Here is a 27,267-nt window from a genome sequence, read left to right as displayed (position 1 = left end):
CTCTGACCCTATTTGCAAATACATACCTTTTGTGTTACTAATGGAGTGTGTCTGTGACTGAGAGTTCTTCGCCTCCCGAGAAACGAACCATAGCAATTTCTGCAACAAGTCTGTGTCCAGATAAGGCACTAACCCCCACCTTTCAATTTGCAAGCTAGTATCTTAATCCCTGAGTTATCCTTCCTCTCTATAGTGGGAGGAACTGAGATGCAGAGAGCTGATCTGACTTTCCAAAGAATGCCTGTGCTAGAACCAAACAGCACCTAGTATCCTGTCCTCTGCTCAGTCCTCTAGGTCAGGGGTGTCAAACTCACCTGGGGCCCTTGGCCAGATCTGGGCCATGAAGCTCCTTATAGGCTGAATCCAGCCCAGGGTATGAGAGCTGCCACAGTGGTCACCACAGCAGCAGTGGCTGCAGGGGATCTGGCAGCAGCAGGGGTGGTGAGGGATCCAGTGACAGCAGCAGTGTGAGAGGTCTGGTAGCAGTGGCAGTAAGGGATCAGGCGGTGGTGGGTCTGCAGTGAGTCCAGGGCATCTGTGGCAAATCAGGCTCACTGCTATACCCAGAAGGGCCAAACGGCTCCAGATTTTGTGGAGGCCACAACCCCCAACCTTTGGTGCTTGCTGGTACCCTAGTGGGCAAGATAGAGAGGCTCTTTGGGTCAGGTCCTTGTCTGACACCCTTTCTATAAGTCATATTATTGATAGGCTCAGACAAGAACATCAGGAGTCCATTTTTGCAGCCTCTCTGGAAACAATGGCAAAAAAGAGTGGAGTTAGATTTTTTTTTTTCCTGCTTTGGACCCTTTTTACCTATGTCAAACTTAGGTCTAGTCTATTCAGGGGAGGAATCCCTCATATCTGCAACTGCCCTAGTCAATTCCCAAGTGTAGATAAGTAAACCCCTAGTCTACAACAGTCTCAGGCACAGATGAGTCGCCTTTACATGAACTGTGGTGCTCTATGGGTATTTTGGAGAATTGATGCTAATCCTCAGGCTAAACAAAGCCACAGAAAGGAATCATTATCCATCTAGACAATACCATAATTCAGGTGTCTTGTTGTGATATGAGGGGGGTCACATTTCTTCATTTCGCCACAATCTTCCAGGATGAATTCCAGGAAGGAGCTTCGTAAGGGTCTGTTCTGCACACAGGTTATTGGACAGGATGGGAAATGAGGCCTGTTGTTCTTTCCACTGGACATAACTGCTGCATGAGCCCTGCTTTCCACAAACCAATTAGTCTCTGTTTATTTTCTCCTTCACTCAACAGAAACTATCCAGTTGATCACAGGGTGACTGTGAGCCAAGTGTGATGCGGCCATGAAAAGGAGAAAAAAGGCAAATGTGGTATTAGGATGCATTTGGTGAGGTGTTTCCAATAGAGACATGGAAGTATTTTAAGCCATGGTACAAGGTGCTGGTAAGACTCAGCCTAGAATATCATCCGCAGTTCTGGTCACCTGGTTCAAGAAAGATGGTTTTGCTTGGCTGGAGCTTGCTCAGTTCATAAGAAAGGGCTTATACCTCCTGAGGTCCCTTCCAGCCCTCCTGTTCTGTGATTCTGTGATGTGGCTGCCTGTGATGACCCAGGAAATCCTTTCCCTATGTTCTTGCTCCCTTCCTTCATAGTCAAAGTACTACAGTGTCTCAAGGAATAAAAATGTTGCTATGTTGTTCAGGGTGGCGTGGGGAGTTCTGAAGGAGGAAAGGTGCGCAGGATGTTTGGTATCTAAGGTTGGTTTGGGGCCTCTTTAAGGGGAGATTGTGTAGCAGCATGGACTGAAATGGCAACAGTATACGGATAACAATGAGCTCAGTGCCACCCAGTACTTCAGATGCAGCAGCCATCTCCCAGGAATGCCCAACACCCCAGGTCAAACCAGGACTGCAGTGAAGGAGGGGTGAGGAAAATGTTTTAAACAATTCACAGCTCCTACCCAGCACCCTCTACCAAGGACAGTTGGCATCTGATCATCTGGACAGATCAACAGCCAGGGCCCTCGTTGATCAGTCACTGCTTTGTTGACACGCAAGGAGACAGGGTTGCAAATCATGTCCTTTTCCAACTACAGCTGGCAGGGAGCTTGTATAGCCCCTTACCCATTAGGACTAGACTCAGTCACCATGATTTATGCGTGCATGATCTTCTGATATGATCATTGCAATTCCCTAATTGAAACCACCAACACTAAATACATTACAGTTGGTTCCGAATCCAGCAGCTGGTTTTGGTCACTGAGGGCATATCACCCTGGAGTTGTGCATTCCTCACTGACCCCCTGTCAAGCACCAGTTGTTATCCTCAAAACACTGGATGGAGTGGGCCCTGGAGCCTCATCTTTTTGTGATCACGTGACCTCTCATAACCACTGCCTCCCCCTGCTCTGCAAAAACTGTGGAATTAACAATCTTCCAGGATGAATTCCAGGAAAGAGCTTCATCAGCAAGGGTCAGGAAATCTGAAACTTTATCTGGAGAGGGAATGGTTATGAGCCTCATGGCCTTCAAAGCAAAGTGGCCACACTTCTCAAAAACCTCACAACCCACACAGATGTCAAGGCAGTGACTGAGCTGTGTGCAGAACCCAGGGTGAGCTCTGTATGAGATCCGCAATGTGCAGGATGATGACACTTAGTTCACCCACAAAGGAGAAGAAGAAAAATAATATGGAAGAGAAGGATGGGAAGACTAAGAATAGGAAAGCTAATGCCAATGTCCACACAGTTACAGCTCCTCATAATGAAATCCAGGCTGCCAGGCCCAGTCCGCTCCATTTTGAGAATGTCTGGGGAGCCCCTGATATGCCGTGAGTCAGTGTGAAGATAAACCCTTTGTCCCAGTGTCAGCAAAGTTAGGCACACATGCATGCAACTTGCAACTTAGAACTATCAGCGTTCATAAGAAGGGAAATGCATGTCTACATAAGACGCTTTAATCCTGATATGGTAAAATAGTAGTGCTTACTTCAGTGGCTTAACAGGGAAGGGAATATCTGGAACCCAGCTTAGAAGAGAAATACTTGGGAGACCGTCACTGAAAATCCTTTGGGCCAGGTCCCCAACTGCTGAATACTGACCTAGCTCCATTAACTTCAAGGCATGTGAAGTCATGGAATGAGATTGGTTTACCCCAGCTGGCCCCATAAGTCTTCCCCAGGTTCAAGCCTCTTACCTCATCTTCACTTGGTGATGGGTTTGCACATTGCTTGTTACTCCCTTCAGACCAGATTCCAGTCCTGTTAAAGCCACAGGGAGTTTTGTAGCAGATGCCCCTGGGGCCAGGATTTGGCTGTGAATGGTTAGTGATGTCAATGAGGGTGGCTAAGGGAAGTAGGTCCAGCCCTCAAAACTCTCCCTTGGGCCTGCTGTGTTGAGCCATAAGCACTGAGACTGCCTGTGTGAAATGTTCCTCTGCAGCTTTACATTCGGAGACAGCGCAGCACAATCCAGAGCAAACCTAGCAGGGAGGTGAAGAGGAGAGGCTAAGGCAGCTTCTTTGATATTGGGGGGAATCAAATGTAGCCACTCTAAGCACCAGTGAAGCCACCCCAATAACTAATCAGGCTACCTGTGACAGCCACCTATGTCCTGACCTTTTGTTGTTGTTAGTATTATAATATTTTATAAAGGGCCTCAGCACTGTGCCCTTGTAGAAGAAGGGCTCCCTTCCCACAGAGCTCACAGTCATTCTTCCAAGTGTTCATTACCGAGTCGTAACAAATCGCCCGTGGGTGGATCTAGAACTTGAAAATGGGGCTGCAGATGGTGAAGTGCCATCACCTAGAAAACAACACACATTCTTCTCCAGTTAAAAAGAAACTAGAAGCTTTGTGGCCTAAGGCTAGTGGTATTACTCAGTTTATGATTTGAAGCTAACTTAATTGGATAACTTCATTGGAATGAGTTAAAAACACCTCTACACTTTCCTCTGCAGAGTGTTTTACATATTTGGGGGCTTATTTTTATCTCCACTTTATGGAGAAGAAGGCTGAGTCACAGAGCCAGGAAGTGAGGCTTCAACCTAAACTTCCCTTGCTGCAACTTGAGACTAATGCTTCTTGTTCTGTCGTCTGTTACCACTGAGAACAGTCTATCTCCATCCTCTTTGGAACCCCCCTTCAAGTAGTCAAAGGCTGCTATCAAATCCCCTCTCAGTCTCCTCTTCTGCAGACCAAATAAACCCAGTTCCTTCAGCCTCTTCTCACAAGTCATGTGCCCCAGCCCCCAAATTATTTTCATTGTCTTCTGCTGGACTCTTGAACTTGCCTGCATCCTTTCTATAGTTGGGGGATGGGGGGTGCAAAACTGGACATGGTACTCCAGATGTGGCCTCACCAGTGCTGAATAGAGCAGAATAATCACTTCCCTCGATCTGCTGGCAATGCTTCTACTAATGCAGTCCAGTATGCTGTTAGCCATCTTGGCAACAGGCGCATACTGCTGGCTCATAACCACCAGATCCCTTTCTGCACAGCTGCTCTTTAGCCAGTCAGTCCACAGGCTGTACTGGTGCATGGGATTTTTCCACTCTAAGTGCAGGACTTTGCACTTATTTTTGCTGAACCTCATGAGATTCCTTTTGGCACAATCCTCCAATTTGTCTAGGTCACTCTGAATCCTAGCCCTCCCTTCCAGCATATCTACTACGCTCCCAGAGCTTGGTGTTCTCTGCAAACTTGCTGAGAGTGCACTCTGTGCCATCTTCCAGATTGTTACCAGAGACTAACAAATTGCCTGTCAAGAATGACTGAGGGGTGGGGGGGCAGCAGGGATGGAGCCCCATGTCTAGCCCCACATCCCCCTCCCTTTCCCTCCTGCCACTCCTTATCCAGCCCTGCTCTACCACCACCCGACTCCCAGTGCTTCATGTCCCGCCCCATTTCCCCCCACCATCCGGTCCCCCCTGCTGCTTTGGTCTGACCCTGCTCCCCGCCTCTCCGTCTCCTGCCACTTCAGTCCAACCTCGCTCCCCCTCACCCCTGCCATATTGGGTCCACTTGGCCCACATTGGCCTGCCTCCCTGCTCCCCTCCCTCCATCCCTGCCTGCCACCTCCCCCTCCCTGCTGACTGTTTTGAGGGGGGCGCTGCCACTGTGATCCCCGCCTTCATCCTCAGGCAGGGAGTGGCTGGGGCATGCTCCCAGCCACCAAACTTCCCCTGTGGCGGCACAAACTTGGGGCCAACCACCCTGGGCCGCCTAGCCATTCACTCCTTTCTCTCTCCGTGGCACATGCGCAGTTGGCCAGAAGCGTTATGGACAAACAGACAGACAGACTAAGCCTTTTATTATATTAGAATATTGAACAAAACTGGCCCCAGGATCGACCCTTGGGGCACTCTTCTTACTACTGGCTGCCAGCTAGACATTGAGCCATTGATAACTACCTGCTGAGCCCAACAGTCCAGCCAGCTTTCTATTCACCTTACAGTCCATTTGTTCAGCCCATACTTCCTGAGCTTGCTGGCACGAATGCTGTGGGAGATCGTATCAAAAACCTTGCTAAAGTCAAGGTATATTATGTCCACTGCTTTCGCTGCATCCATACAGCCAGTCATCTCATCAAAGAAGGCAATCAGGTTGGTCAGGCATGACTTGACCTTGGTAAGTCCATGCTGTCACTTTGTTCTCCAAGTGCTGAGAAATGGATTCTTTAAGAATCTGTTCCATGATTTTTCCAGGAACTGAGGTGAGGCTGACTGGTCTGTACTTCTCTTTCTTAAAGATGGGTACTATATTTTCCCTTTTCCAATAGTCTGGGACTTCCCCTGATTGCCAAAGGTTTTCAAAGATAATGTCCAGTGGCTCTGCAATCATATCAGCCAACTCCCCCAGTACCCTCAGATGCATTGCATCCCACCCCATGAACTTTTCTAAATAGTCCCTAGCCTGTTCTTTCACCACTGAGGTCTGCTCACCTTCTCCCCAAACTGTGCTTCCCAGTGCAGTAGTCTGGGAGCTGACCTTGCCTGTGAAGACAGAGGTAAAAAAGGCATTCAGTCTTTTCCACATAATCTGTCACTTGGTTGCCTCCCCCATTGAGTAAGGGACCCACACTTTCTCTGATCTTCCTTTTGTTGCTAACATACTTGTAGACACCTTTCTTGTTACCCTTCATGTTCCTTGCTAGCTGCAACTCCAGTTGTGCTTTGGCCTTCCTGGCTTCATCCCTGCACGCCCAAGCAATATTCTTATACTCTTCCCAACTTGTTTGTCCAAGCTTCCACTTCTTGTAAGCTTCCCTTTTGTGTTTAAGCTCACTGAAGAGTTCTTTGCTAAGCCGATCTGGTCATTTACCACATTTACTACTCTTTTCCTGCAAATCAGGATGGTTTGTTCCTGTGCCCTCAGTAAGGTTTCTTTAAAATACGACCTGGACTCCTTTCCCCCTCAGACTGTCCTCCCAGTGGATCCTGCCCATCAGTTCCCTGAGGGAGTCAAAGCCTGCTTTCCTGAAGTCCAGGGTTCATACTCTGCTGCTCTCCTTTCTAACCTTCCTTGGGATCCTGAACTCAGTCGTCCATGGTCGCTACTACCCAACTTACCATCCACTTCTGCATCCCCCCACCAATTCTTCCCTGTTTGTGAGCAGCAGGTCAAGAAGAGCACAGCCCCTAGTTGGTCTTGCCAGTGCTCTCCAAAAACTTCCTGGATTGCCTGCACACTGCTATATTGCCCTCCCAGAAGATGTCAGGGTGATTGAAGTCCCCCATAAAAACAAGCTCCTGTGATCTGGAGACATCTGCTATTTGTCTGAAGAAGGCCTCATCTACCTCATCTTCCTGGTCTGGTGATCTATAGCAGACACCCACTACAACACCACCCTTCTTGCTCTGTCCTTTAACCTTAACCCAGAGACTTTCCATGTGGCACAATTCCTGGCTTACGTCGCTTTGCAGATGTCTAATATTTCAGGAAGGCCATAGTTTATTTGCTAGGTTCCAAAGCACTCTGCAGTTATATTGGACAAGTGTACTGGATGAATGTCAGCATTTCTCTGGTCTCTCAAAATGGCACTTTGATGACCCTGATTACCCATAATACTTTGTACTGCTGTGTTATCTTACATTTGAGGTTATAAACATTTTTTATAAACTTAGGTGGATTTAGCCTTCCCACAGTCCAGGGAAGTTGGTGTTATTATCCCTGTTTGAATATTGTGGAATCTGAAGCAGAAAGATTAAGTGACTCAGCAAAGTCAAACAGGCAGTCTGTGGCAGGGCCAAATCTTCTAAAAACAGGCTCAGTCTCTAACAACTGTTTCCTCTCCAGCTTTTAATTTTGTAACAGCTTATCTTTCATTGTATAAAATTACCTCATGTTTGCAGAAAGCTTTTCTGTTTGGGGTGCTTTTTTCAAAGGGCCTCTGTCTTGACCTGCCTGTTTTGTGAATACTGTTTGTTATGGAACCAAAATCTACATCCTGTCATATTAAGACTATGCCCTGCAAAACTGGGGCGAATATTTTGATTTATGACCGTCACTCAATGCTGTGAGTATGCCTTTTTTGCATTAAAAAAAACGGGGAAAGGGTCTGTTTGAGAATGCCGGCAGACAAGTTCTTTGGGTAAATCTGATATCTTTTTATTAGACCAACTCAAATAGTTGGAAAAATTCTTCTTTGCAAGTTTTCGGGCACAAATACACTTTAGTCAGGCTGAGGAAGTATCTGCAGCTGGTGTGTGCTCTTCCTGGATGGAATGAATAGTAAAGAAGCCAGAGGCTGGTATGCATGCAAGAAAGCCACTCAGTGAAAATATAAATTGAGGAGTCAGTGGGTGAGAGATGGGTTGAGGGGGTGTGGGGGAAAGGGGACTGAATGTAGCTGGCAAATAGTGGAGAGATACCTAGGGAGTCGGATGTCAGGCAGGTTATAATGCGTCATAAATCCAATGTCTATATTTAGTCTGTGATTTTTTTTTTTTTTTTGTATCCAGTAAGTTGATGAAGTGAAGTTCGTAGGCTTGTCTGTGAAAGGTGTTTTTGTAAATTCCCTTTGAGGGAACTGAGAGGTTGGAGAGAGAGTGGTTTTCCTGTGAGAAATGTGCCCCCCACAGGTAACTGGGTATTCCTGTCTTTGATAGATTTCCGGTGTGCGTTCATTCTGGTTTGAGAATGTGACCCTTTTGAGAAGGCTAGCTTTGATTTAAATCATGGCATGGACTCTGCAACTCAGATTTGCAAAGTTGCCTAAGGGAGCTAGGAAACTACTAAAATGAATTGGCATTCAGCATCCTCCTTCCCTAGCTAGCCTTGTAAGCATCAAACAGTAGTGATAGAAGAGCAGTTTAGTGAAGAACAGAATGAGGACTGAACTTGCTTTGAAGACATGTAAGTGCAAATGCTCTTATGAGGAGGATCTATATTCTCAGTACTTAAGCCATAGGCTGAAGTCCCGGAAATGGTGTGCCTGATGCTGTGAGTGCTTGGCCATCTCTAATGTGCTGACTGCACTCCACTCTCCTTGACCTCAGCCAGTGGGAAATAAAGTGTTTTCAAAGGAATAGACAGTGCTTACAACTTCCATGGAGACTACCATCTCTTCTCAGAGCTAAGATGTCTTGTGTATCCACTTATCTTCCTGAGAGACCGCTACATTCCCAATGTGATACCACCGCAGCAGAGAGGTGGAGCCCCACAGACTGAAACAGAATGGGGGTGCTAGCTGGCCAGTCTCTGTGGGGGGGATTTGTAGCTACATCTGGCCACACTGAGGGCTTGTCTTCCTACATAAATATTTGAAAAATGGGGGTAGCCATAAAAGCAATGAACTACTGAAGAGGGAGGATTATTGGCCTTGTTCCATTGCTTATGGTCACTTTGGATAGCATGGCTGAAGTGTATTTCTAAGATGTGGGTATTTTTAACTTGAGGCCCCCTGGTGTGCCACGTGACCAGCCTTTCTGTCTTTGCGAATAAATCCAGGAAAATCAATTTATATAACGTACACATGGCAAAGATTTCCTGAGGACAATTCACTTTGAGAAATGATCCTGTGGTGAGCAATGTGGAGGAAGTTCAGAGGGATGTCTGTGAGTCAACAAATCTCTAAGGACTACACCTCGGTGACAGGACTCCAGCCCAGGGCTTGGCTTAAATGCACAGTCTAACTCCATGGTATTGTTAAAAATGAAACCACATTAGGCATTTATGCTGCTCCCTTCACCGTGTGCACTGAGAGCCCAAGAGGAAAGGGCTGGGAGCACAGATTAGTCCAGACAGGTCCTGTATAAATCCTCTTCCCCTCCAGGCATTCATTCTCTGCCAGTGTGAGAGAGAGGACACTGAGATGGATAGGCCTGTGGTCTGAGCTAGTATGGTATTTCCTGTGTTCTTACTTGCCACTTCTAGTCTTTGCTAGCTGACGATGTTGGTGCTGGGTGAAGAGGGTGAGCCTTGGGTTTGAAATATAGAGACTACCTGGAACTATAGGGATTGTGCTTAAGAGTTTCAGCTGGGTCTATGATGAATGTTCCCATTATAAATATCATCCTACTCTACTGGCCATATACTCTTACACTTGGAGCCGACCTGAGCAGGGTGGGGAGCCTGGGGCAAATTGGCTTGTGCGGGGGCCCTGCCCCCACCCTGATCCCACATGCCCTGGATGCAGAGAAGGTGGGGGTGGGGGAGCAAGCAGCTGGATGCGAAGCTGGCAGTGGCGGTGCAGAGTCTCCACAGGGCTCCCCAAAGGGCAGGGCCCAGGGGAATCGCCCCAATTCGCCCCCCTCCCCCACAAGGACGGCCCTGCACACTGACATATTTTCCCAGGCTGACAAGGAATTCTGGGTCTATGGGGAATGGAAACTTCACATCAATGATGTGTCATGGAAATAAAGTCATGGATGTGGCAATATACGACCTGGGCGCTCCAGATGACCTGAACTCCATGCCCACAGGCTCACCGGCAGCACCGGGGCAGAGATTCCCACCTGCACTGAGGCACTGCAGTTTTGCAGCATCTCTGCTGCTCTGTAGTTACCCTTACCTTTCTTTCTAAGCAGAAATCAGTGAGAAGATAATACAGCTCTCTGGTGTGGGGAGGGGGTGTGTGCAGAGGGCGGTTGTCATGGTGGGATGCAATTATGATACATTACAGTCAAGCTAAGAGTGACTCATCCATTCCATTTGGTGCAGGGTGGATGCATCTGTTGTCGGCAGGGGCAGGGGCAGGAGAAGCTTTCTCTTCTAATCCTCTGAGGGCTAACCAGAAAAAATAAGAGATGTATTTGTGTGAGCAAAAGAGGAGCTGGAGAGGCTCTTGTTTCCTATGCAGCCCTATTGCATCAGCAGGGATTAGTCAGGACAGCATCAGCCCTGCATGGTTCCCACTGCACTGACCTTGAAGAGGCTGCAGTACTAAGGACCAGTGGTGATTATTTAGAGAGAAAACGATTCAGATGGTTTTTCTTTGTCATGAGTTTCATTATCTCCTCTCTCTGGCTGCAGACTGTTTGCACAAAGAAGGAGCTGGGCAAGCAGCCATCATAGTCTAGCTTACCCCACCCTGAAACAGGACAGATTGCTAAACAAAGAAATAATAAAGGGGGAGGAATGAGCCCTTTTTGCTTGTAGAACCCAGTTCTCAAGTATAGATATCTGTACAGGAGGCAGACAGAAGGAATTGGAAGGGGTGGAGAAGCAGAAGGAGAGAAAAAAAGAGAGTAATGGATATAATTAGGACTAAGGAGAAACGGGGAGTTCGAGCAAGAACAAGTAGAGATAGAGAGAAGAAAGACCAAAAAAGGCAGCTGAAGCACTAAAAAGCCCTGACCCAGCAGGGCACATGAGGTCAGGATTTAAAGGTGAGTAAGGGTCTAACTCCACAAGGCTGGGCCTTTAGGCACCTCCTTGCCTTTAAGCACATCCTTTTTTTCTGGATATACACATGCTTACTTTTAAGCAGATACTTAAGTGCTTGCTGGATTGGGATTGAGAGAGAGAAATCCAAAGGTGAAGCAACCTTAAAATGGGGTAAAATTCATTGCTGGGGAATAAGGATCGTGAACCACTGAAGTGGCACATTCTGGGCCAGGAGAGGAAAGCCAATGCAGGTGCCTGTAAGGAGACACAATGCTGATCATTCAGTCGGCTCTTCTGCAGCCGTTGTCAGAGATAAAGGATGTTTCAGTCTCCAGCTTGTGCTTTGCTCAGGCACAAGATCTGAAATGTCAGGGGTACCTCTTGAGGGACTAACCATGACAATAGGTTTACCAATACCCAAAGGTTGCACTAGTCCAGAACAAGTGGGCAGATACAAACCTGATGACTTTCAATACCAACAAATGTAAGGTACTCCACCTTGAGGGGAAAAAAACCCCACAACATGCTTATAGGCTTGGCAGTGCTATACTCGCTAGCACCAAAAGGGAACTTTGAGGTCAGACTTTGAAAGAGACTTGGGGATCATGATTGACCACAAGATAAACAGGAGACACCAATGCGATGTCGCAGCTGGTAAAGCAGACCAAAGTCTGGCTGTCATCCATAGGTGCTTCTCAAGTAAATCTCAGGATGTCATCCTCCCGCTGCACTTGGTCTTGGTGAGGCCATAGCTGGAGTACTGCGTCCAATTCTGGGCTCCACAACTCAGGAAGGATGTGGAGAAGCTTAAGAGAGTCCAGAGGAGAGCCACGCGCATGATCAGAGGGCAGGAGAATAGGCTTTATGAAGAGAGGCTGAGTGCCATGGGACTCTTCAGTCTGCAGAAGTGCAGGCTCAGGGGTGACCTGGTGGCAGCCTATAAGTACATTGGGGTGTGCATCAGTATCTGGAGGAATGTCTATTCACCAGAGCGTCCCAAGGGATGACAAGGACCAACAGTCACAAAATCCTCCAAGACTGTTTTAGGCTGGACATAAGGAAAAACTTCTTTACTGTCTGAGCCCCCAAGGCCTGGAATAGACTTCCCCCAGAGGTGGTGCAAACACCTACTCTGGACTCCTTTAAGAAGCATTTGGATGCTTATCTTGCTGGGATCTTTTGACCCTAGCTGACTTCCTGCCCTTGGGCCAGGGCGCTGGACTCGATGATCTCCCAAGGTCCCTAATCCCTCCCCCAGCCCTAATGTCTATGAAATCTATGAAATAACAAAGCGGAAGGTTTTATTCTTGTTACGCTTTTCCAGTCATCCCTGGGTACCCAGCTGGGGTTGTTGTGCTAGTTGGGACTCCCTGAGGAGTTTGTAATGTAAATATACAAGACAGGCAAAAAGCAGGAGGAAGGAGGTATTCTAATCTCCATCATCTCAAGTGGGCACATCTCCAGAATCTTGAGTTCCTCTGAGGGTTTGATCCCAAACTCCCTGGAGTCCATGGGAGTCTCTCCATTGGATAGGCCAGGCTCTTTTTCTGGCCTCATTATTGACAGCATTAGCAGAATGGCTAGGTGTTGACTGGACTTGTAATTTTCAACAATTCTTATCTCCGGTCAAATCTAAAATGTGCTGATGTTAATTAGGATCTTTCCAATTAACATAAGAACTGGTGTACTGGGTCAGACCAAAGGTCCATCTAGATTAGCATTTTGTCTTAAACAGTGGCAAGTAATAGTTGTTGTAGAGAAAGAGTATAAGGAACAGGGTTCGTATGGAGAGATTCTTTCTCTATCATGCCTTTCCAGTCGCCAGCGATCATCAGTTTAAGATTGTCTCTGAAGTCCCTCACTATGTCTTTTATGGGTCTTACAGTAGTCGCATTTACACATGCACTTTAATACTCAATTAATGCCCATTAAAGCATCACAAAAAAAAGTGCTATTTAGCTAATGCACATTAAAATAGGCTAATGTGCATTAAGTATCACTTAAAAACCATAGGCACTTCTACACAAGCAGGGAGGCTGATTTGACGCACTAATTCCAGCTCGTTGGAGCAGACTCAGATAATTGAGGCTGCTGGAGCGTGACAATTACCATCCTCCAGCAGCTTCCTGCATCTTGTGTATCAGCATCCCTGCACTTCAAAATAGCAGTGGAGGTACTTTATCTAAAGCTGTTCAATGAGTTTTAGATAAAGTGCCCCCATTGCCATTTTGAAGCATGGGAACACTGATACACGAGACACTCCGAGAGATGCTCTAACTAAATGTGCCCCCATCCCAGGGCACGTGTATAAACACCCCATGCTTTTTAGTTAATATGCATTAAGACAGGCTAATACACATTTGCCTTGTACCTCAAAATGGAGGTACTAGATTTAATTTGTATTATCTAAGCACATTATTTCACATGTAGATGTGCTCAGTAGGTCCCTTGATGGACCCATTGACTTTGGTGGACTTTGGATCAGGGCAGCAGTATTTCTAGTTGGAGGATTTCGAAGTGCAGTAGAAATATTAACTAATTTTTACAGATGCCCCATGTGCTAGCTAGGTGGTGTTATTTATCTGTTACTCCGATTTAACAGGTTTATAAACTTAGGCCTAGTGAGGTCAAATCAATTGGCCAAGATGAGTAGCAGAGCTAAGCTTAGAATAAAGCAGTTCAGAATATTGGCAAATTGGAAGACACACAGAGAACAGCAAGGTCAAGTTGGGAATCAGAGATTGACTTAGGAAGCATAATTAAAAAGTAAAATAGGGAAAGCAAGTCAAGAGGAGGGGGACATGAAAACAACCTGTAGATGTTTGAAGAGTGGAAATGCCAGGGAAGGAGAGCAGTCAGTCAGTCAGCACTTTCAGGAGAGTAAATGGGATGAAATTAAGAAAGAAGGAGTATCATGAAAATCTTCCTGTGGGTGAATTCTGTTGGGACTTATTGACACTGAAATAGAACTGATCTGACTAATTGTGTGGATGCTATTAAGAGCACTGGTAGCAATTTAGCTTACTTTGGTTTCTTGACCTACTTAAGCTATTTTGAATTTGCATAAAGGGCTGGCATTGATGTAATGATACTGATTTAAAAACCAATTTAGGCTTATGCTTAATTATTTGTACTGTGGTAACACTGAGGAACCCCAGTCAGAGACCAGGGCTCCATTGTGCCAAGTGCTAGCCAAAGGATGTTTCCTGCCCCATTATATTTATAATCTGAATAAATTAAATTGGTGCAGTTTCTTTGTGAAGGCAGGGTCTTAGGGTGCAAAACAGTCTCTCAAGGGAAGCAGCAGAAGCATCATGGCCTGAGATTTGCAGAACATGACTGGGAATAGCACTAGAATATGTGCTATAAGCACTGGGCAGAAGCTGGATTAGCTGACTTTATTGCTATTAACCATCTGATTTAACAGTCCTGATCTGTTGATTCTCAGCATTCTGGTTTCCCTCCTTTAATCTCCAACTTGTATGCCTTGTCAAGGGTCCAGTTAATTACAATCCTGTACCTTATGGGTGTGTCCACATCAGTCCCTTTGAGGCAGGGCAACAGGCACGCACGGGAACAAAAACATGTTCCCTGCGCAGCATGGGAGAAAATTTGACCTCTGGGTCTAAAAAAAAGCGAAGTATAAAAAAGTGGGGCCGGAGGCTGGGTCCTCCGAGGAGATGCTTTGGCTGCCAAAGCGTCTCTATAGTTGGCCCCTAGCCCTGGTGCTGAAACATGGCTGGCTAGGCTGCATGTTTCAGCACCAGGGCTCCAGTGCCAGTGAGTAAGGGGTGAGGGGGGCTGAAGGAGGGGGGAGGGGACCATGGGGGGACCCCCGATGGCCCCGGCCCCCAACCACTGATGGGGCCGGCCCCTCTCCAAGGCCCCTGACCCCTGCCCTGGCCTGAACCCTCTGTTGGGGGGCCATAGCCCTTGTGTGGGGGCCCAACCCCTTGTGTAGGGGCCATCACCCTGTGGGAGGGCAGCAAAATATGTATTCATGAAACCTGTATTTAGAGTTCACTTTATTATTATGATAAGAGACTTGCTTTAACAGTATAGATAGACCAATAAAACATTGTCCAACTGATTGCTGTCTCTGTCTCACTCTCTCTCGCTCTTTATAGTGGTTTTTTGTTTTACTTGTGGAAGAACAAGTATTTGGGGGTATTTTAGAGAGTGACTTTGGGTTTTTTTTATCAAGGATTTTATAGGGAACAGCAGAAGTCCTGCTAGGGAGGCCAGTGGCAGGACCCTGCCTGCTCAGAGCTGGCACCTTGCACCCATCTGGCTGTGGCTGACCTCCTGGCCAAATGGGGCTGAGAGGACATACTTTGACAATTCAAAGCAGGCCACCACACCCAGAACATCTTCTGGGTGATAGCTGCCCAGATGGCCGGGCAGGGGGCATAAATGGCAGTAGTGACGCACAGAGGTCAACCCTGCAACCACAGTCCAGCTGGCCCAGAGGGGCAGATGCCTCTACTGGCTGTGCAGTCCCCATCTGAGTCTGGCAGGTGCACGGAAGGTCACAGCCATGCAGCAGCCCCCACTGCCAGACTGCTGCAGTGGGTAGAGTGTGCAGGGAACTCTCAGGGCTGCTTCAACAGTCCAGCTGGCACAAGGGGTAGTGTCCCCAGGTACCAATTGGCTGGGCCCCAGAAGCTCCTGAGAGCTAGTAACCCTGAACTACTTGCCAGGGCAGCTTTTTATACTGGTGGGGACAGCACAGGTGCTGGCCCGGGGCTCTGGCTCCCCCTGGCTGAAGACCTGGGAGGAGCCAGGCCAGGTTACTTTGCCCCAAATAGCACAATTTGCTCCACAACAAAGTCCATGTCCGAGCACATTGCCACATTTGGCAAGCAGGGAGCTGGAGTGATTAAGTGGAGCATAAAGCAACCAAACCTGCATTTTTCAAGGACAGTCCTAAATTTCAGGGTCATGTTTTGATATCCCTCAGAACTTCCTGAAAGGGGATATTCAGATCAGACAGCTTCCTGATCAGGACCATCATTTGTAACCATGCAATTTCATGGGGCCCCCAAAACTGACTGCTACCCATCAATTCCACAGCTGCTCATTCCTGTCTGTGGAGCCTCTGGGACTATGTCCTGGATTTTGTTCCCTGGAAGTTGGTCACTGTGGAGGGGCATGTTTCTTGGCAGTGGTACTGGGCTCATCCTGGACATTATATAGATGTATCCCCTATATGAAGGAAGTTTGTGGGTTTTGCTCTAGTTCCTATAGGGTTAGGGACAGATATTCAAAATGCCTGAGCCTGAATTAATTCAATCTTTGCAGGTTAGTCTAACCTACGTAGGTTGAACTGGTTTGCAACTGTACAGACATTTCCTCTGGACTGAGGAAATGCGGGCACATGCCTGCAATGGCTCAGGCTAGAAGCTGGGAGGGTGCTAGAGCAGCCCTCCCTTCCCTTTCATAGTGCTGAGCTGAGGGGGAGTGGGGTGGCCAGGCCTAGGCAGGACTCTCTGATTAGGGAGGAGTGTAAACCCCACCCAGCCTGCACTGTCTCAGGCTTTTTCCTGGCTTGCTGCTCAAGAGGCAGGAGTGTTGCCAGACTCCAGCTCCGGGCTACCACTCTGAGGCAAAGGGGCCATGTGCAGTGCATGCATCTGTTGATGATACAACCTCCCTCTCTCTGCTTCTTCGTACTGTCTGCAAACCTGACAGGTGAGGAAGCCAGCAGCGGGGGGGGGGAGGGGGGGGCTGATAGCACAGCGTTTATCACCCCATCAACAAAACAAAGGCCTCTCTCATTAGTTCAAGCTCTTCTTAAACAGCTTTTTCCAAGGAAGGAATGGAGGGACATTACCAGGTGACCCGTTGATTAGCTCCAAAAAGTCCTAAGCAGATACTGCTCTGTCTGCCTGTCCCAGTGAAATTGGAGATGCGCACACCCCCCCCCCCCAGCATTAGCTAGCATACCACATGCCTACGGTCCGTGGGGCTGCAGTCTATGCTGTGGGAAATGGGAGGGAGTGGGGGGATCCCTGCTTGAGTAGCATGGGGAGGGGGCAGGGGGAAGCCAGGCAGACCCTGCTGTGCCTGCAGTCTCCACCGGAGCTCCAGCCAGGGAGCAGAGGGGCAGGGCCAGCCCAGCTCTCTGGAGCAGACAGCCCAGACCCGGGCTGCAAAACATCTGGGACTCTGGTTTAACTTAAACCAGGAAGGAGAGGTATCTACAGTACAGCACAGCACAGGGTATGTCTGCACTGCAGTGCAGTGCAGAGATCGCAGAGCTGGCATCAAAAGAGCTAACTCAGGTTCTGGATGTCATCGTGACACTGCAGCATGATTCTCCTTACAGCTGATTTTCCCTGCTGAGAATTGGACCGATGCCGGTTGCATCCCACTGGTCGGGTGTGTCCCGTGTCCTGCCCCCAACCACTCCTCTCTATGCCCAAGCCCAAAAGCATGTGGATTTACAGCTCAAATTGAAGAGATGTGCTTTCACTTCTGAAGATTTTTGATCCACATCTTGGTTTTGGCAAAAACAGCAGTTGTCCATAAATTGGAGGACTATCTGGGATCTGTGTTGCTGTGGGCTTCTGTTTCATATAATAAGCTGTTCTGTCAGGATGAAGTATGTCACCCCTTTGGTGTTATGGATGAGGGACAAAGGCTGAGAGGCTGACACAGAGTTCAAGCTGCACAGGCTCATGCATGTGGTTCTGTATGTCCCTAACTCAGTGCCTGGTGTTGGCCAAGATGGTGGCTATTCCACAAGAAACGGACAGTCGCAGAACAGTAGGCTTCTATCTAAAATCCGGCAACAAGTACCTGGCCTCTTTGCAGCTCCTTCATGCATTGTGAAATTGTATTCCAGCCCCTATTTGCTTTGTGAGTGGAGGTAAAGCAGCTAAAACATGGATTATGCATTTCCCAGAGACCGGGGGGGATCATGGACTATTGCTCAGAAAAGTCACTAACCACTGCAGCCCCTTATAAACTGGGGACTGAGAAGACAAACTCCCACCCCATTGATATCTGAGATTTTTGAACTCAGTGGGCTTTCTCAGAGCAAAAGTGCAAGAAGACAAGCTGGGAAGGTTTCCCAGGAGCCTCTTGTTCTAAGTGAGATGTGTTAATAAGCTCATATTTCACTTAGCTGGTAGAAAGCTCTCAGCAGGGTCCTGGCAGTGCTGAAGGTCAGTGTGGAGATAATGAGGCAGGCTGCTCAGATCTCCCCACTGCCACCTGTGGACTCATTATTTGCATGGCGTGTGGCTGACACCCTGCAACCTGGATCTTGCTCTGGCTGGCAGCTGTCTTCCTTTTTCTTCTGCTGGGACATGAGCCTGGTATGTCATCACTCCATTCACCTGCCCATTACTTAGGGCTCCTTGTCCTGTTGATTTTTTTTTTTCCTTCTGAAGCTCGGTTTGCCTGTGAGCTCACTGAACCTCATGTTCCCCTTGGGGCTCAGTTGCAACTGTGTTCCATTTCTAGGAAGACTGGCCCCAGGTAGGTCCCTGCAGGTGCATCTGGGCTATCTCTGCTAATAGCAAACAAAATAAACAGCTGCACGAGCAACTGATTGGGCAGACGGTGGCAAGAATTAATCACACAGCCCTTGCCACATAGGAAACAAGTGCTCATCCATGGTAAGGCAAGGTGGCTCCATCAGTCAGTAAAGCAATGCCCCTTTAACACCAGCTGACGGTCTTTCAGGCTCTGCTGTTATTTGACAGTATATTGACAACACCTGACAACTCATCCTATGCAGTAATCTTTGTAGCAGTGTTATCTACTGGTAACCGTAAAACTAAGTTCTGCCTCCTCCTTGGTGTGCTGTGCGCATGTCACAGTACCCGTCTGGGTGGAATTTGCCACGCCAGGGCACGTATGCCACTTCCTACAAAGATCTTCCAACCATAGCCTGAGATAGACCCCATGATGGGAACTAAGCTACAGATAGGAAAACACAAAGGACAGAAGGATGCTATTGGTTTGTTTTTCTCATCCAAATGAAAATGCTTGCTCCTAAGAAAGCAAGGGAACAGCTGTGGCAATCAGATTGATTTTATACTGAATTTGGGCATAGTTTTTCTGGAAAATGAGCTGGAATATATTGATGGCACAAACCATGTGCAACCTGAAGTGTGTGTTTCAGATAATCCCATCTGTCCCTTGAATTACAGACAGGGTGGTATTTGGGGGCAGGTCTGAAAAAGAAGAGAACAGCATCTTTCCAGGTCAGTCTAAAGAGAGTGCTCCTTGACTCAGTGCAGCATGAAGGAAGGCATGTTGGTAGGGATGGTGTGAACTCTGGCATTGCTGATGGAATGGAGTGGGAGGGGCACATGCACAGTGGGGTGCACAGAGACGGGGAGAAGATCAGAGTGATTAAAATCCTTGAGAGGCCAGGATGATTAGGAGAGGAGGATCCCATGGTTTGGGAAACAGTTGGGGTCAGCGTGGGCAAGAGAACACAAAGGAAATGTCATGCTGTCCGGACCAGAGAAGGAGGTGATGTGGGCACTTGGGAGAAAGGAGAGGTATGTGAGCTGGGAAGGACCTCAGGGAGAGTTTTGGCTTTCTGAACAGAAACTGAAAGGCGGACCTTGAAGCTGTACTGGGGGAGGCAGCAGCAAGATTTGTACACAGTTTGGATATGGCAGGCAAGGGAGAGAGAGCCCTCACAGCTTGACTGCTGGGTTACAAACCCAAGTGACAGGAAGGGGGACTGTTGAATTGTCACAGCAACAGAAGTAGCCACTCAGATCCACAGATGAAGTAAACCAGTAGAGCTACATCACCTGGATTCCAGCCATGGACTGGATGCTTCCTCAGTCTGGGGAACGCACATAAGAGGCAGAGGTCCAGTGCTTCCAGGGGTCCTGGCTCTCGGACACGACCTCCAGGACTGCCCTGAGGTTCTGGGACAGCTGGACCTACTTGGAGTCTAGGCTACCTGCCTGGGAGTCCTGGCACTAGCCAGAGACCCCGGGGCCCCTGCTCAGTGAAGCTGACAAAAATGTCAGCTGCAGGGTCCAGGAGACCTTTTGGATTGGTGTCAGTGTATCTGCAAAAATATTTTCTCCAAATTTTTGGTGTGTGGGCAGTGTCCACATCTGGGACAAGTTTTCCATAAAAACTCACACAGTTATTCTATTGCACTCAAGGGGTATTCACTTACCAGTGCAAAGCAGGTGGACAGCAACAGAACTGGTGTAAAGTAGGGAGACAATCATTTCAGCTAATTTCCTTGCCCTGAATTTGATAATGGTTATAAATAGAGACTTTTGATATTTTAATTGGCCCGCTAAAATAAATGACTTTCCCTGGACAAGTAGGATTTTTTTGCATGGCTAGTTTAAGCTCACCAAGCCCAAGGGAGGCAGGTTTCTTAAGCTGGCTCCTCCATCAGTACTGAGCGGGTAAACTAAGATTTTTCAAGAACCGATGCCTCCTGTACTCCCAGGGAAGGAAGTGCATTTGAATTGGATCACAGTGGGACAGCACAGTGGGATATATGCCACTGTCCTGTCCTGCCTTCAGCAGCCTGAGCCACTGCAGAGGTTGCTGTAGGCTCTGTTGAGCTGTTCATTTACGTTTCTTTCCTTCTGTCTGTCTTTCTATTAATGTCAAAAAGGCCCAGATCAGGAGACAGGGTCACATTTTCATATGCACTATACTCCTGTACAGTAGAGAATTTACTGTCTAGCCATCCTGTTTCTCTCCTTCTGGGTGTAAAAGCTGCCCTCTTTCTGTTGCCCTGAGCATCCTGTTCACTCACTTCTCATTTCTCTATTTGTTCTTCCAGGGTCTATATCATGTCCAGGTAAAATCTAGTGCCTGAGGTGAGAAACAACCTGGGACAACACCAACAAGGAGTTAAGGGATCTGTGTCCTGTGTCCTTCATCTGGTGAGGGAAGCATTGTGAAACCTTCCCCAAGAGCCTGCTGGTGTCACTTCCCCATAACCCTGGTAGGGATGGAGTCCAAAGGAACCGCGCGCAGTGGAGGCAAACCTGACGTCAAGGCCACCAGCACAGGGAAGCCAGAGAAACCTAATCCTGGGCCTGCCACAAATGCAGACAAGAAGGAGACCCCCTCCAAAGAGCAGCCCGCCCCTGCCCCCACCACCACTACAACGAAGAAGGCAACCAGCGAAGCTGCTGTGGCAAACAACCACAGCAATCTGAAACCGAGCCCAGCAGCCACGGAGACGCCAGAGGCCACCAGCCAGTCCTCTGACTCTGAGCATAAGGGAGACAGCACCGAGGAGTCCCCGGGCAGCATCTTCGACAATATGAAGCCCTTGATCGTCGTTGGAGGGGTGGCAGTGGCTGCTATCGCTGTGATTCTGGGTGTGGTGTTCCTAGCCCGGAAAAAATGAAGACCGAGAAAGGGTTGGGGAGAGGAACCGTATCAGTTGTACAGCTCCTTTTGAGAAAAATGCATGCAGTAAATTCTATACATATCTATACTTATATCTATAGAGAGAGAGCTAGATAGGCAATTACAACACCATCAACGACTCCAAAAGGCTTGCTCAAGACAGATGTGCCCGTTCAACCTAAGTGTGGGATCACCATGCACTCAATGTGTTTTCTCATGTAATAGAAATTGGCTTGTACCACTGTGTATTGATTACAGCTTCTCCTGATCAGTGTAAATGATGATGTCCCCTCCCCGCACCTGCTGCCCTCTCCAGAAGAGTCCCCACTTTCCCCATTTTTAAGTCTACATCCCATCCAGAGTCCTCACTTTAGTATTTGTTTTTTGTTTTTTTCGGTAGAGTTGTGGTAGAGGAGATGATGAAAGGGAGGGGAATAGTACCGAGACCCAGTTCATTCATTATTGTGGTATATTGTTAATATAGCACTCCAGGTGTGTGTTGGATAAGAGGAGGCAGCCCCTTGCTCACACAGCTTATAGTGATATCTAATGGGTACATTGTGCATCTAACGCTCATCAACCTACCTTAAAAGAAAAACCAAGCAAAGTAACAAGAGTATACCATAGCCACAGGCTGAGATCCCAACAGGAGATAGAGGCTTGTAGGTCTCATAGAAAGAAGGCACCCTTTCTCTGTCTGAGATGCAAACCAGGGCCAGGAGCAGCTACCATGAAGCTCAAGGGGCCAGTGTGATCCACTGAGATCTACAGCGTAGGCTGCAGTCCGCGGAGACAACATGCAAAGCTGGAAGCCCCACTCTATCTTTAGTCATACTAAGGACAATTTCATGCCTTCAACACCCCAACAATTTGTCAACTCAGAGAAGGTTATAAGGGCAAAGTTTGGGCAGTCCCTCTCAAAAGAATGAGGGAGGAGGTATTGTTTAGGACACAGCATTTGACAAACTTGAGCTGGCCTTAGTAGACCTTTAAGGACTCGCGCCAAATCCCTCTGTAGTTATTCAGAGTCTTTCCATTAGTTTTGGTGGGTTTTGGATCAGACCCTTTATCCTGGGACTTTTCAAAAAAAGGTTGACCTTTCCCCATCAGTTAAGAATGTAAAAGAAAAGGAAGACAACCAACACCTGGCTTTCAGGGCAAATGGCACAAAATACCTTGGCCTCTTTTATGTCAGGAAAATCATGTGCCTGAGTAGTAAAAACAGATTGGTTCTAGAAAAGATTTTGCTCCTTTCTTTCTTAAATTTACCAGGAAAATATGAGACCTCCATTGTTCGAAAATGGAAACAATTTTCTAGTGATCAGGTGCAGAACAGCTTGGTTTTGTCATTGAGGACCCCGAAATCTAAACGTTAGCCTGTAAGGAAGGGAGGGATGAAGAAAGGGTATTGAGAGAGAGAGAGGTGGCTTGATTTAACACATTCACTCATGCCCTTGTGACATGGAAAGCACTGGCCATACACCGTTATTCTGAGGGCTGAGTGACCTTTTCAAATCAACAGCATCCATGAGGACCCACATTTCCTGCTGCTCTTGCCAGAATCTGTAAATGATTTTTTTTTGCCAAGGTGTTGTTCTTAAAAGGGGTCAGAATAGAATGACAGAATCGAATGCTAAATACCCGGGGCTCACTTAAACTAAACATTTCAGCACAGCTTCTTTACAAATTCCTTTGTCTTCCTAGCAGGGCCAGCATTTAAGGCAGTCTCTACCCTGCAATTGCAGGTTGCCTAAACCTGGGCAAGGGTCCACATTGTGTTAGACTCATGTTCTTATAATGGTTGTCTCATAAAAAGTAAGTGCCCAAAACCAAACCTTTGCATGGATACCCTGCCCCCAGTGAACCTCATTTTTCACCTCTGCTGCTCAACAGGGCTCCCAAAATATTCCCAAGTGTCTACAACTTCCATTGGTGTAAAAGGTTATCTTTTAATGCCCAAATGGTTGTGTATTTCTGAGTTTTTAACTTGCATATATGCATATATTTGTTCTTTTCCAGTGCACAGATTGATGCAATATAGTCAGGATTGAAGTGCTGATGAAGTCAGTGCTAACAGCTGCCATGTTTAAAGTCAGTGGGCGTGCTAGCACTCTTTCTCTTACATTGTTATTTCCCACTTTAAATATTTACTTTGTAAACCACTCCCTTCTTTAATGTTACATGAGAAGCCTATGAGAAAGCCATAGTAAGAATATACTAGCTATACCATAGGAGGACTCTTTATTAATATCAAGCCTTGTTGTTATTGACTGCTTGTTTCTTGAATAGCATTTCCTTGCTATTTTTTCTCCATGATGTGTTGCAGGTGCTCAGAGGTTAAATTATTACTGTGAAGCTGGGGAGGGCAAAAAATGAAAACAGAGAAGGAGACTCAGTAGCAAGCACCAAATAGACACATTTGAGATAGTGAAGAGCTAATAACAATAATCTAGTCTGTCCACACAGTCTGTGGACTTGTAGTGTTGATAAAGCTGAAAGATTTCTAGTTTCAAATGGAAATGACCTCTTCAAGAGGTACATCCCTCTCTGTTATTCTCCCATTGGGTTCTAACATGCATTTACCAGCAGAGAGGGTGTAGAAAGACTCATAGATTTCCCACTGCCTGCTTTGACCTTCCAAGACAGACAAAGAAACATCAGATGTTTCCTGAGAGCGCCCCCTTTTGATTTTCTTTTTTCTTTTTGAACATGTGCTTAATTTGCCTGGACTAGTCTTTGGAAAACCAAGGGGGGAAATGTTGTAAGATGAGATAGATGGGCCTGAGCCACAAATTTTCCATCCACGTTTGAACAGTTTGCCAAAACATTCAAAGGCAAGATTTGGATTCAGGCCTTTCCGTAGCACTAGAGCAGGAAGTTGATCTTGAAATAGGATGGAGAGATAATTGAGACATAGGAAATGGTGGTGGGGGTGGGACTACAACTCATCGTCTTAAAAAATAACCTTACCTTGCGGTGGTATAATAGCGTATGTCTATAAGGGAATCATTCACTTAAAGGCATTGCTGGACACTGTTCTCCACTGTCAAGAATCATTCTGCAGAACCCAGGCCTTTTGCTATTATGAAACACCTATATTTTCTGTGGGTATGTATATACCCCCTGCCCTTTTCAAGTATGCTGTATGTATATGTATGTATATTTGTGTATATACACGCATATATATATTATTGCTGTATTGGTAAAGCCCCAATGACCCATATTCTCATTTTTTTAAGAAAAAGAATATCTTTTATTTGTTTACTGCATTCAAACAGTGTCCGTGTTCTCTCTCTTTGTCCCGTTCCCCCCCCCCTTCTTTGGTATGATTCATATTTCTGCCACAAAGGACCCCAAATTATTTTTTGATCATGGTTTCTTGCCACTAAAAGAATATGTAGCTAACAAACTGTTAAATGTACAGTACCCCCATTGCTCTAGAACAGTGGTTCTCAACCTATTTCCCACAGTGGACCACACTTGCAGCTCAGTATGTTTCGTGGGCCGCACCTACACAACTAACTTCCTGCGTATCCATTTTAAAAATGTTTTAATAGGATGTCATATGGGCCGCAGCAGTGTGCTGATTGGGCTGCATGCAGCCTGCAGACCACAGGTGGAGAACCACCGCTCTAGAGGCTGAAAATGACTACACCTTCCCTCCACAAAGGAGCCACTTGGATGACTCGCTTTGAAAAAGGTGTTTCCTCTTTTAGAATATTTTGGAATGTACCGTAATGTATCATAGTGCTTATAAGAGCATAGAACTAGTGTTGAATTGAGTCAGATATATCACAAGTAGGTGCCATGCAGGCTTCAATACACACAGCTGTGCGAATGCATTCTAGTCCTTGCTTTGAACTACCCGTCTTTAGGAAATGTCGTCTGCTATGTCTTATTGTGCCAGGCTGTTTGGTGGTTTCATGTAAGAGCAAATCTAGTGAGAACTAGACTGAGAAGAGCAAGTTAATTTCTCTAGGAAACTCGAGACAGACTGAAACTCAACTTGTTGAGAAGTGAAAGGTGAATGAATGAACTTGCTGTGCTAAATAATTAGTTGTCCTGTACTGCAGCAGCACTGATGATCACATGCCGTTGTTTGCTTGATGTTATTTTTGTGTTGTGTTTGTAATATGAGGTCCTTATCGTGATATCTCCATAAGGAGAATGGATTAAAGCTGAAAACTGATAAGATTCTGTGCTAGGGATTTGAAGGGATCTAGATTGCTAGTTTACTCTCTTTGATTAAGTTTATATATTAGAAATCTAAGAAACTAATTATACCAACTTTGCAGTAAAAAATTCAGCATTCATTAAAACTTAATTACCAGTTATGATCTGGTCTGTGTTGTAGGTACCACACCTTTCAGCTTAATGCAAGGTTGTGGTTTTTATCTCCTGGATCATTTAGTTTTCCCTCTCCAGCTAATATTGAACATTTTTTTTTCTTCCTCTTCCCATTGACTTAAATGGCCTTTGGATCATTTCCTTTACTCTTAACAGCTTTGCTGTGAGCTGGAGTCAAATGTAGGAGCCCAAGGATACTGTGGCCAGTGGTGGCCTTAGCGGGGAGCAAATTGGTTGACCGCAACCACACTTTAGGGGACCCCAAAATTTTGCAACAAATATCCGACTTGCTTATAGATCATCAAAATTAAGCCTCTAAGGGGGGTTAAATGACTTTTTTGCCCAGGGTCCCAACAACCCTCAGGCTGCCACTGCTGTGACAATATATTTTCAGCATGGCATGAATCATTCTATTAGGTGCTTTCTCCCTCATTTAGGCCTTGGTTCATTAAAACACTTAAAACACATGCTTAACTTCCTAAGTTAGTTCCACTGATATCAGTGTTAAAATTAGCCATGAGCTTAAAGTCTTTGTTGAAGCAAGGCTTGAGGGGCATCATCAAGAAACCAGTGAAGTCCAGGGGAGTCTTTCCATTGATTTCAGTAAGTTGTGAATGTAGTTCTAGATCTAGGTTTGATAACCAGTATACAATTGTAGGTCACTCTATAACTGAAAACTAAAGCAGTAGCTCACATTTATTGTGAGATCCCTGAAAATATTCTGTTTCTTCTGCTAGCCAGGAAGGAGGTCTTATCTGGGTATCAGCTAATGATTTCCATGCTCACATCTATGCCAGTATTTTAACCGATGCTTGTGTCTAACAATATAATAAACTGACAAACTTGAGCTGATAGAAAGAGAAGGGAAAATGCATTTTTTTCCTCCCAAATTTCTTTCCCCTTATTTCTGAAAAGTAATTTAAATTTAAAAAATGTTGGCCAGCTGTATAGATGATTAGAAAAAAATTATGAGGTTTTGATATACTTTTTCCCCTTTTTTACATTTAGAAACTTTACTGAACAGTTAAAATATGAAGAATTTCTACCTGTTTTATAAGAAAATTCATTAAGGTTTTTTGTAAGGGAATATCAACAACAATGGAGATTAAAAATAGAGAAAAAGTACCCAGCGCCGCTCTTTTAACCCTCCACATGAACTAAACTTTGGCAGAGTACTCTGGTTTGGTCCATTCATTTTTTGTCTCTTCTGAAGTGAATATGAGGATGAATGCTTACTTCTAAACTGAACAAGTTACACTTGGCTAATTTGCTTTGCAATGTATGTTCTCATTACCCTGATTTGGTTGTTAAGGGTACAGTTTAAAAACCATAGCCTTAAAAAATTCTCAGACTTAACTGCATAAGCATAATAAAGAGATGATGGGAGACTGCAAGATTACCAGCTGAGGACAGCATATTGAGAAGATCTTTTTGAGGATCCTGTTTCTGTCCTTATGATGTGCCATGAAAATATGCTATGAGAAATTAAAGTCTAATCAATCCATTTTGTGATTCACTGGTTTCTAAATCAGGTAATCAAGGGGCAAATTCTAGTAGCTTTATCCAGGCCAAAAGCACTTTTCTCTACAGGTAATCTTGTTTGCACAGGAGCACAGGATGAGAAGGGACCTCCTACATCCCCAAACCAGACTTCTGCTATGGCAGGCAACCATTTCCATCTCATCTTGTTCATTGATTTATCGAGTTCCACTTTAGGAGTCTCATGCTTCTCAGTGTGAGGAGGAGTGGT

At 46.2% G+C, this 27,267-nt stretch overlaps 1 protein-coding gene across 1 annotated transcript in view; it reads left to right on the top strand.

Annotated features, from left to right (window-relative positions):
- The window catches only part of CEND1 (cell cycle exit and neuronal differentiation 1), a 36,492-nt gene extending 10,121 nt beyond the window's left edge, over positions 1 to 26,371 (top strand). Inside the window, exon 2 of the mRNA XM_019552258.1 lies at positions 20,593 to 26,371. Coding sequence (XP_019407803.1) covers positions 20,764 to 21,168 — 405 coding nt within the window. The 5' untranslated portion in view covers positions 20,593 to 20,763 and the 3' untranslated portion in view covers positions 21,169 to 26,371. The remainder of the gene's footprint in view (positions 1 to 20,592) is intronic.
- Positions 26,372 to 27,267: the final 896 nt, after the last annotated feature.

This window comes from Crocodylus porosus, unplaced genomic scaffold (assembly GCF_001723895.1).
Source record: "Crocodylus porosus isolate Cpor-Errol unplaced genomic scaffold, CroPor_comp1, whole genome shotgun sequence".
Classification (NCBI taxonomy): Eukaryota; Metazoa; Chordata; order Crocodylia; family Crocodylidae; genus Crocodylus; species Crocodylus porosus.
Note: the sequence above shows the minus strand (reverse complement) of the source record. Positions and strands in the feature narration are given on the sequence as shown.